Raw genomic sequence first — 12123 nt, forward strand, 5'->3', positions numbered from 1 at the left:
CGAGTACCGTTTGGGGACATAGGATGAACTTGAGTACCGTTTAGATTTGGTTCGAGGAACCTACGGTGCACACATTCAGGTCTTGTAATAAAATGTATTGCTTTCTGTTTAATAAAATGATTATCAGCTCACATGACGGTTCATATATTTAATTGAAAAGTAAAAATTTTAAAGGGTATTGACGAAATTTTTTGCTTAAGAAATCACACATAAATTTGTAATTTGTTAAGCAAAAAAAAATTTTTTTTCACTATCACTTTAAAGTATTATTTTTTATGAAATATATTAGGCGTTACGTGCAGGACAAAAAGAACGTTTTCCGTGGAATGGCACTACAGCGATTACTTATAATTGTACTTACACCTTTTTTTTTTCTTGTTTTTCTTTTTCATTTTTTACAATGTCATAAAAAATTCTTAAACCTGTGAAATATTATGGCGCAAACCGCATATTCATACGGCAATTTGTTCCCTTTCTATGGATTTTTAAAAAAGTGTCAAAGACTTTTCAGATACCCTGTAGGTAAAGTGAGGCGAAATGAGTTGACTAGCTGATAATTGTATGGAAATATGACCCGTTGATATGGTAAAGCATGTGCTTAAATCCCCCCCCCCCCTATCGGTCAGAACCTGCTGGAGTGCATCGGCTCATTGATAAAACTCCAGGTGGTGTTAGGCAAATGCGTGTTCTGCCAGGCTAAGCACAGAAGTCGTATCTGCAATTTTTATCAACATTGAGTTAGTGTCACCAGCTGGTTCTTTGCAAAATATTTCGTCCTGAATAAAACTGTGTTCGTGTTCTTGAGTTTTCAAACACTCCTATTAGTTTAGGAGCGTGTTTGCTACTCAGTGTTGGCTAAAAACCGCTTGCTTTCCCGTTTAACATAGTAAGCTAAAGAATCCTATTGTATGGAAATGTTTTGTAAATAGTTTTAGATATAATGGAAATAAATCACCCAACAATAAGATGGTGGGTTGGGTAGAGTGTGGGGGAAACACAAGATGCAACCACCACTTCGTGGTGACTTATGGGTTCTTCTGTTCTCTCAAAACGAGCGAAGAGGTTGACAGTGAAAACAGCAAAAGTTAACATAATTTATGTTTTTCTAAAATGATACGCGAAAAGAGAAAATAAAAGTTATTGATCATAATTTAGTTTATTTGGGTAACTTAAACCTTAAAAAAGGCATAAAAATGTAATGGAGCTTATTTTCTGAAAAATTACTAATAGAAAAAATTACAAAAGATGCGTGATTTTTTTGTAGAATTTTAGTGCAATGTGCGAACGGACGGAGTAAACCGATTTAATTTTTTTTTGTGCAGTTATTTTTCTTATTAGAATTGGCAACTTTTCCTCACTAAAGCGTTCTGAGGGGAAAATATCGATCCACCCTGCTGCGTACCTAGAAGGGATAAACATACCAGTCTAGATAAACAGAACAAGTCGGCGTTACCAGATCGCTCGTGTTGCTGTCAGTTTCATTGATTTTCTAACACACCTTGTATATGAGTGTAAAATATTGTTATAGCGAAAATCGAAAATGTTTCTCTTCTGCGTATTGAAGTTATAAACTTTTTTTGGGGGCGGGGGGTGCTTAACAGTTCTCCCCCCGAGACGCGATTATGTCTCAGGACGGTCCCGACGCGAATGATCCATTTACATTTTTGAACTCTGGTAAATTTTAAAAGACTCATCAAATACTGCTTTTATAGCATTAAAAAAAAGCCGTTCTCTTTATCACCACAAATACTTCACCTTAATTATTAAATTACAAACCTGAACTCGTAAATGAACATTCTGTTATCCATCATATCTAAAACTCAATACTTCTTTGGCTCATGTGCAAATAACTTTTCATTTTAATTTTAGCTGCCGTGCAAACCACTACGGAGGAACCTGCAATTTGGAAATGCTCCTGTTCATGTGAAAAAAATATAACAGATAAAATGCTCATCAAGATATTGTTTTCTTCTTGTGACACTGAGATAAATCTCATCGCTCAAGCTTGGCCGTTGGGTCAAGTTCTTGTTGAAGTCCAGAAACTAGTCTTCCCTTCTACAGAAAACTATTGGCTTACTGTCCGAGATGGTAAATCATCATTGGGGCCTGTTCTTGCCATGTTAGATCCCTCCTCCAATCATCAACCCGTACATTCGTTAACAGGGGTTATTCGATTGGAAATTCATGCCTCAAACACAACCCTTCGAGAGGTGGAAATCACGTGCTTATTTACACGGACAGGTAAGAATTCTTCAACACTTCTTTTTAACCCTCCAGAACTCGCGTCGAAGCGAGTACCTGTAAATTCGTAGTGTGTGAATTTCCGGAAACGCAGTGTAAACGAGCTTCACATGCACACGAAACCAGAAGTAGACGATTTCACACATCATTTTAGTTTTCAAGGAAGGTTTAAAGCCGTTGTTAAAATTTGCGACCTCGACCTGTAGCTATCATATACGTGTCGCAGCGTCAACTCAGCAATCAATGGAAGCTTGTGTGAATATCTTGGCATTGCGATGGCTGCTACGTTATCGTTGAGACAACACAGCAGCCGATATGATTATATATGATGAGTATGTAATATAGCTGCAGGCCGCAAATTTTAACAACTACTTTAAGCCTTGCTTAAAAATTTGAAACGTTGTGTGAAATCGTCTTTGTGCAATCAAATTGTAACCTGTTTCACATCCATTTGTTTCTGGCTTCGTGTGCATGTAGTTCGTAAACACTGCGTTTATTTCTTCTGATATAATTCTTGCTTGCCACTATGTTCTCTACCTCTCATCCAAATTTGCACAAGGCACTCTGGGACACCCTGTATACATGCCCGTATTTCAGGTACTATGTGCCCCTGTGCTCTAAATAGTTTTGCCCCACCACTTCCAGCGTAAGCAAATAAAGAAGCATTAATTTTATAGAAACTTCACAGTTCAGTACATGAGTTCTTGGTCAGAAAAAAAGTTGCTTACAACCCATTTATATTCTTTTTTTATTTTCTTTCTTTAGTTCTTTTTTGACATTTTTGATCCAGCGATTTTTATTTATTTACTTGCTGCGTTGCACGGTTTACTTCGAAAATGAAAGTTGCGTCAAGTGACGAATGTTCAACAATAAAGTTTAAATGAAAGAAAAAAAAGGTTTTTTTTTATTTCAAAAATTTTGCAATTGTAATAAATTGGCGTAAACATTGTTTCACACTGATTTCCCAGTCAAAACCTCCGGGGGGGGGGGGTGAAACCAGGGGGAAAACTTATATGTCAATTCTGGAGCATCAAAGAACCTCTGCCTAAATTTGGCGAAAATCTCATTTAAACTGTGGATTTGTATAAATAACAGACAAAGACACACACACACACACACACACACATATATATATATATATATATATATATATATATATATATATATATATATATATATATATATATATATATATATAATTATAATAAAAGTGAAAAATATTGAAAAGCCCATAGATGCGCAACGAAGCAAAACTAAAAAGCCAAGTAAATATAAAAAATATGCAAGCCAAATACCAAATATTAAACAATTTACAGGTATAGAAAAAATAAGGATGAGAAAAGGGAAAATTGCAAGCAGCTATTTAATAGGAAACTATGAATCCAGAGCTCATCAGTCGTGGAGGATTCAATAAATATGGTCAAAAGACCAAAAAATTTAACTATGAACTAAAAGAGAGTGTCTAAGCTCCAGTATATGCAATATGGAATAACATAGGGCAAAACGCACCACATGTTAAACTATAAACAATAAACAAGAGCTTAAACCTAAAAATAAAAGCAGGGGGTTTCGTCTCGATTATTTACGAAAACAAGTTCCGAATAATTAGCCATCCACGGGACACTACCTGCCAATAACTAAAATTATCTTACCTTGAGATCCATTTATATCAAAGCCAATCCGATATTCAACTTGACAAAATTCATTCCAGTTATCAACGTAAAATCTAAAAAAATAAGTCCATGTCCGAAGAGAATAATCCAAAAACACGCCAGTCGTCCGTTTCCAACGTGCAAAAACCATCCACACCAGCGATCCAAAAAAATGGTTTGTCACGGTTGTATCACACATTTACACAGTTTAACGGTTTCAATAGAAGCGAAATGTTCATCGAAGGCTATACTGAAGCAAATGTTTTCAACCAGATTTTTAGGGAAGTTTATTATTAAAAAGTATATTTTTGAGTACAGAAATTTCTTGGTTAAAAGCGGAAATGGTATTGCAAATTCTTTTTATTCTGATAGCTTGTGAAACAATGATGCCAATAAAAACCTTTTTACTTCAGCAGGATGAAAAATCTTGTAAGCTGTTAACTGTGAAATTAAATTCGCGCCTTTTATCATAGATTGTAGTGTAACAATTTGAATCAATTTGTATGTTAATATCCAGGAAATTTAAGTTATTTTGAGTAAAACTATTCTTTTTGAGCGTTAATGAATGATGATATATAGTTTTGCTAAGTTCAGAAAAAATCGGAAAATTTATACACAGCAGGTCATCGATGTATCTACAACAAAGAGGTGCAGAGAAGGATTTTCAATTGAAAATTTCCTCTCATAATAAGAAAGAATGATTAAAATCAAGGGAGTCCTTAACCGAATTAAAGTGCTCTGAAACAGAGGAAAAAAAGTTCATTGGGTGGGATATTGGTGAAAAGGTTTTCAAAATCAAAGGTTTCCAAGTAATTTATTTCAAGCATATTCAGTACATTGATCACTTCTACACTGTTATTAACAATCCAAAACCAATTCTTTTGTTGAAGTTTAAGTTGTTCCAGAATTTTTTTGAGAAATTGTTCAAGTTTTACTCTCGGATTTTTTCCAATGGTGTTGATAGCAGAACATATAAAACGAAACCCAACAGGTGTTTTATGAAATTTTGGAATTGCATATAAGTAAGGTAAGTTAACAGAATCAGGGCGTGGCAATTTAAAAAATTTGTAAGCAGCAACGAATTTTTTGATGATAGAAAATTCATTAAGTTTGGAGGATTTATAAGTGGTGGTTTTTTCCAGTTCATTTTTCAAAATATTAGCATATAATTTTTTGCAGCAGATAGAATAATTAGAACTGGCTTTATCAACAACTGTAAAGACATACTAAAAAGTTTAATGAGTTTTTTGTTTTATATGTTTGTTTTGTAACTATCAAGAAGTAGCTAAAAACTTTAATAATTATTTAGACTTTGATTGCAACTGTGCTAATTTCTCTAGTTCCACCTTCTACAGTTCTGATCTTGGTCATATTCTGATCGGTGATTAAAATTTTTTACAAAACAAAAAACTCATTGAACTTTTTAGTTTGGGCCTAATTTTCGTATTAATTTTTTGAAAGCATATAATAAGCTTGCTTTTGAACTTGAGTATTTTTAAAGAAAAATCTCCTATAGGTTTAATGTTCCACTTAATGCATTTCTTGAATACAGACACCACTATTTAATTGAATTGAAATCACGTTTACGTGATATTGTCAACATAGAATCTTTACACTTCCATCTCTCTGCTGATGAAAATAATACCATTAATGATTTTAAAAAAGCTTATGTCTATATGGTTGCATTTTAAGAATATTCAACTTTTCCCGGATATCTTTCTATGAATTGACTCAATACCTTTACATGGAAAGATATAGTTTCTATGACAACTACATATATTGTATGTCTTTTAAGTAAGGTGAGCTCTTTTGAGAGGCTGTAGTTGTACTAGTTGAGGGAGTGGAGGTATAAAATCTCCGAAGAAAATGAAGGGAATCGCTATCTGATTTTAACCGTTAAGCACTAACTGAAAAGTATGAATTACTGTATTATTACTAAGAGATAAATACATCTGTAGAGTGCAGATGGTGTTCAACAATGTACTAGCTTTTAAAGTTGTATACGTAATCCCTTTAATGAGGATGAATGTTGAGGAAAAACGGGGGTATATACGATCACTAACTGACAATTAATTCATCATCAAACAGGTTGAGCTTTTTTCATAGATTAGTAGTAGTGTGTAAGAACTACAAGTGTGTGTATAGTTTATTTCTCAATAATTAACAACGTGATATCTTTTTAGTTTAGTGTGTTATTTTGTGCAATATATTGAATACTACAAATTTAATGGTGGCTAAGGGTGCTGTTCTGTCTAGGGTGCTCTACCTTAAAAACCTATTTAAATAGTCGTAAGTAAGTTTTATGTGCTCTAATAAGGAAAATATTCGGTTTATAAATACAGAATTCTACTTCACGGAAATTCAGTTATCGCGGTCAAGTCTGGAACGAATTAACCGCGATAAACGAGGGTTGACTGTATTAGTTAATGCTATGAAACGTTTTAGCAAAGTTTGAGTGTGAGCTTAATTCTGGATTACGTTGTCCACACTCAGCGTGTTAATGACGTCTGACGTCGTATGCAAAATTGGTGGATTAACAAATCATTCCTTTGGCTGGGCTGTCTGAGTTTTTAAAAACTTTTCCTAGAATGGAAACGATCGTTCAGATATACAATTTGTCGCAGCCGTGCAGGTGTGATTTTTACTTCCTTTTACAAAAAAAGGAAGTATTGTATTCGAGGAAAAATTTTCCCTCAAAAATCGGCCTTACTTTTCATTTTTCTTACCCACGAATGAATGTTGATTTTTTTTCCGACCCGACCACACGTGGATATATGCCTAGAAACGTACAGACACCTGAAATATCCATTTTGACGACCCACGAGTTAATTACAACAAATTTTCTCGTGACGTCCGTATGTGCGTATGTATCTCGCATAACTCAAAAACGGTGTGTCCTAGAAAGTTAAAATTTTGTACGTATACTCTTAGTGGGGTCTAGTTATGCACCTTCTCTTTTGGTTTCATTTGGATGTTTCTAAGAGGGTCTTTCGCCCCTTTTTTTGGGGGTGGGGGTAATCATTGTTAATTCCGATGCAAACTCAAGTAGTGATATAATTTGTCAGACACTTGGCGATATATCAATAGTATTTTGGTCGCCAACTTGGCGACAAATTTGGCGAATTTTTTTTTAAACATTTGGTTTCGATTTGACCATTGTTGGTGATATTTAGAGAGTAAACAATTGAATCATACTAAAATTGCCAGTAATGTGGAAATTACATTAAATTGGAGTGGAAGGAAGTCATGTGATGCACACATCAGCTCGTTTAAAACAAATATTCTCATAATTTTTTAAAGTTTCCACTAACAAAACTTTTCCAACCTCAGCCAAGTCCAAGATTTTCTTAGGCATACGTGTCTCCGGGGTGTACATCCTCCCAGAAACAATGGTCATCTCCTAAACAGATGAACCGATTTTGATAGTTAATTTTTCGTTCAAAAGGTGACTTGATCGAAAGTGTTCTTAGCATGGCCTCGTTTTTGTAGAACTTTAATTACCGGAGATATTAATTTAAAACCGATTTAACGTTTTTCACAATTATGGTAGTAAAAATTAATTCGTACGTTGAAAATGTTGGCCCTAATTGAAAGAACGAAGTTTTCTGCGTTTGATATTTATTTGAAACTTCCAACTTATATACAGAAGGAGCTATAATCTTGTTACGTAAATTTTAAATGCAATTTTAAGCCTTTACGCGTGATTGGTAGAGATTTCATAGTCGGAAGATAAGGAAAAAAAGCTCAATGATTTAAAACTTTTACCTGCTGTCAGTTCATATTTGTTAACAAATGTGTGTTCTTGCCCGCGAAATTCATCTTAATATGAGGCCGGCTCTCTGAGACATGTTTTGTTTTTTAATTTAATATTAGTTTTTGTTATTGATTTGGTGTTTCTGTTATTCTTCATTCTTTTTTCTCGGCATCCTTTAAAAAAAGCGAGACTAAATTCTCTATTTACTGTTTGTAAAGGTGTTCCCGGCTCTGTATTTCGACGGTTTTTCTTTAATTCCAGAAATTTCTTTAAAGAGTAAATCATAGTCTTGATTATATTTTTTGCCGCAGTTGACATTTTTTGAAGAAACTGCCATTATTCTGACGGGAATACCTTCCGTAACAAATTTTACACTTGGATAGTCGAATTGAGTAAAAATAAAATTTAGATCCGTATCCGTATCCGCGGATCTTGACACTAATGATCCGGATCCGTATATCTACTTTTTTAACGATCCGGCACATCACTAATTTTAGCCGATTGTACCCGGGCCAAATTTTCTGTATGTAATAGCTGCACTTTTCCCGTTATTAATAAGGCGTATTATAGTCAGCACACTCTAGTACAACTTTTTTTTCTCTAGAATACTTTCTTTCGAGTAGGGATTTCTTTGAAGAATTATTAAAGCATCCAAAGCTTTGGGTAACAAAAATATGTTGTACTCGAGTGTGCGGACTATAATGCGTCTTATTATTAATGGGAAAGCTGTAGCTACTATATACAGAAAATTTAGCCCGGGTACAAATGGGTACAAGTAGTGAAGTAAAATACCCGGGTATTTATTTTTCGGGGTAAATACCCGGGTATTTATTTCAAAAATTTATATTCATCTAAAATACTTTTCTGTATGTATTCCATTATGTATATATACAACCAACCATATACAAAACAATAAATTTTTGCCCAAAAATTGTATTTTGATCACATATTTAAAGAATTATTGTGTGAAACAGCTTTGCAGTCTAATATGATATTCACATTAAATGTGTTGGATATGCCTAATCAATGTTGATAGCCAAATTTCAGATATAAAAAGCCATTCTACAAAAAGAAAAAAACTTAACTGGTTACAAAAAAAAGCAAACATCTATTTTTTAAGGTCCTAGTCTTTTATAACCCAGTAATATGTCCCTGCATGACATCAAAATGTTACGAAATGTCGCTCAATTTATTATTACAATTTACCTATATCTTATGCAGAAATTTCCTCCAAACTTAGTTCAATTGTTCAGGTGTATTCTGTATCACACACACATATATATACACACACACACACATAATATACATAAACATTTAAAATTCATTTAAAATTTTTAATCTTTTATTTTAGGGTTTATGTTTAAAAAGATAAGTCACCTGTTAATACTACCTAAAATCTTTTTGCAAAATGCGCAATTACTAGGGGATTTACCCTGCCTTCGGATAAATACCCAAAAAAATATTTACCTTCCCACCCTACAGGGGAGCAAATGTAAATGAGCAAGGCAACAGAAAAGAAAATTTTGCTTTTTTTTTTTTTTGTTTATTAATGTGAAAACTTTCTATATTTTCCATGATATCACTTAAATACCAATAAAATAAATAACACCATAGTTTCTTAAAAACTTCTCAGTTTATTCTTCCAAACATCCCTCATGCTTCCTTTTTTTTTCATTTTGGATATGACTAACGTAGATTGTGATTTTGAAATCCCGAAGTTCATTATGAATTGCTTATACTTCTCCAATTATGACATTGAAAAGAAAGGTTCTTTGGTTCACGATATGTTTCTTTCATGATTTCATCAAGTCTTCCAATAAAAATTATTATAAACTGTGTAATACATATGTATATATCAGTTTTACCAATTATTTCATATTTAGATTTAAAAAAAAAATTCTCATTCGCTTTTTTGCATTTTTTATTAAATACCCAGTTTTGGGGTATTTACCCAGGCCTTGGGTAAATACCCGGGTAAATACCCAAAAAATATTTACCTACCCGCTGGGTATTTACCCGATCCACATCACTAGGTACAAGTCATAACCATCACTTGAAAGTTTTGAAACAAGCAAAAAATCCGTCGCTCATCTTTAAAAAATTTTTCAATATTGTTTACCTATCAGATTAATTAAAAAAGCACTTAATAGTACAAAAAATATCCATCTCGAACAATAAAATCATATGAAATTAGGAACACTTTAGTTTTGTATGATGAAATGATGTCTGGAACTCAACTGATTTGTTCAATTACGAACGGATACGTACTTTTGAACCTTATTACTCACGTGACGGAAGGGAGTTAGACATAAACAAATAAGTAAGTATCATGTTTTGGTTTATTGTTTGCATTATCCCAATATCAAAATTAAGAATTTTGAACATGACTTTTGTCCACCTAGCTCGTACTAATCGAAACACTGTGCAACGTTTTGAACGGTAAGCCAATTTATCCATAGACATCTTCAGTTTCGGGAATAGAAAATATAGATAGATTTGTGTCTTCGATTACCCACCTTATGACCCATGTTCGCCTGATCTATCACAGTGCAGCTACTTTCTGTTCCCAGATTACCCTCCGTATTCGTCTGATATATCACCATGTGACTAATTTCCGTTCCGTTCTCGAAACTGAAAACTGCAATGTACGGAGCATTTTGAGATGATGTTCCAGTCATTCGAGCAGTCGTCACACAGGTGCTAAAGAAAATTCATAAAATCGAATTTAAACAGTCTATGGATAAATTGGTTGACCGTTCAAAGTATTGTATTGAGTTATGTGGATCCTATTTTGAAAAATTATTAGCTTTAAAACATATCCATCAATACGCTTACTTTATTCTAACACTAAAAAGTTTGGTAATTTTTAGGTCACAATGTGTTTGGGCTGTATTTTTATTCTAGTAATTTAAAGCAAAAAAATATTTTTTCTTTACGGAATTTTCTCTTGTTTTATTTTTTAGAAATACCGAGAGCAAGTCTTGCTATGATTGGTCAAAACTTGGATGAAAGTCTATCTCCTCGATTATCAGCCGTCCACGTGACCATCATCATGCTGGCTTCCGTCCTAGGAGTCACGATTATATGCCTGGCATTTGTATATTTATATCGTCAATGTAAGCTGAAAGTTACCAAAGAACCCGCCCAAGAAACAGATTGTCCCGATTTGTTAACGTCCACATCAGATTTATCAATCAAATCTCCGTCCGCCAAAAGTCCCGAAGATTATCTTTATAAAAGTTTTATTTTCCGTTCACCTTCGTCCTACACACCAAAACCCAAGCTTAAGTGGGATAAACTTCCGCCAAAGCTGGAACCTTGTGACACCTCATCACCCATCAGACGTCGTGGTCGGCTTGTCAACAAGAATGTGCAGCGAGAAAGTACGGCCCCACTAGCTGCATCTGTATCAGAAATTTCTATGACTGGTTCAGAAGATGGTTTTGAATATGATTATTATGATTACGGCTGTCATCAGGAACCTGGATCCTTCTTTTGCCCAGATCCAGTACTGATGGGTTGGCCTCCTTTTATACCTCTGCCTCCTCATGGTGCAGAAGAGCAAATAGATTATCCATTGCAACATTTTACTCCATCCCCAGAGCATTCATAAAGATGTTTTGATACTGATAAAACGTTTTTAGTGCAAATCTTATTTTTTGAATGTGACTGTCTGTATGAGAGAAGTTTCAACAGTTTGGTCCAATTTTTTGACATATCATGTCTTAAATTAACTGAATACTAGCCGATGCCAACGAGCTCTAGCACGAAGAAAAGCGCAATGACTGATTTTAGTAACAGAATGTAGCTGGTTTTAAGCGTCATAAATTGCAGGTAAAGTTTACGAGTCAATTCAAAACGCATCATTTTATTGCGCTAAAGAAAATATATAAATTTACCATATCACCTAAACTCAGGCAAAGAATCATCATAATTCAAAATGACAATTTTATTAAAAACTGTACAGTACAAATACAAATTCCAACTGATGATATACATTATACATTTTGCAGATCTTTAAAAAGAGTTTAACTTTGTAATAGACACTACAGTTATTACACTTTGGATTTTACACAAAATTTAACATGAAATAAAGTTCAGAATAAATTCACTTTCAGAGACAATTTTTGGACAAGGTAATTTAACTGACAATTCTCTATTTAAAAGAGGTTAATTTGAGCGTAAGATAAGTAAAAAAAGAAGCAAATGAAGGGCATTAAAAATGGCAGACCAGCGGCTTCTCGAGCAATCACTTCTTTCGTCAATGACAACTGAATAGTAAAAAATCTATTGTCAGATAAAAGTTTAAATGTACAAAAGATAACTGCAAAACCAATCAAGTCAGCATATCATCGCCTCAGAGCAACAGTAAGATATCTTACTGTTGCTCTGAGGCGACAATATGCCAATCCTCGGTTGTTCGGAAAGATATTGAAAATTGCAAATTTTATTTACACTGGTGGACAAAATTAAGAT

The 12123-nt window shown here is 33.8% G+C and overlaps 1 protein-coding gene across 1 annotated transcript in view; it reads left to right on the top strand.

Annotated features, from left to right (window-relative positions):
* Positions 1-11260, top strand: part of LOC129218250 (thrombospondin type-1 domain-containing protein 1-like) — a 37613-nt gene extending 26353 nt beyond the window's left edge. The window contains exons 7-8 of the mRNA XM_054852473.1: positions 1870-2241; positions 10611-11260. Of these exons, the coding sequence (XP_054708448.1) occupies positions 1870-2241; positions 10611-11260 (1022 nt within the window). The remainder of the gene's footprint in view (positions 1-1869; positions 2242-10610) is intronic.
* The last annotated feature ends 863 nt before the right edge of the window (positions 11261-12123 follow it).

Source organism: Uloborus diversus, chromosome 3 (genome assembly GCF_026930045.1).
Source record: "Uloborus diversus isolate 005 chromosome 3, Udiv.v.3.1, whole genome shotgun sequence".
Classification (NCBI taxonomy): Eukaryota; Metazoa; Arthropoda; class Arachnida; order Araneae; family Uloboridae; genus Uloborus; species Uloborus diversus.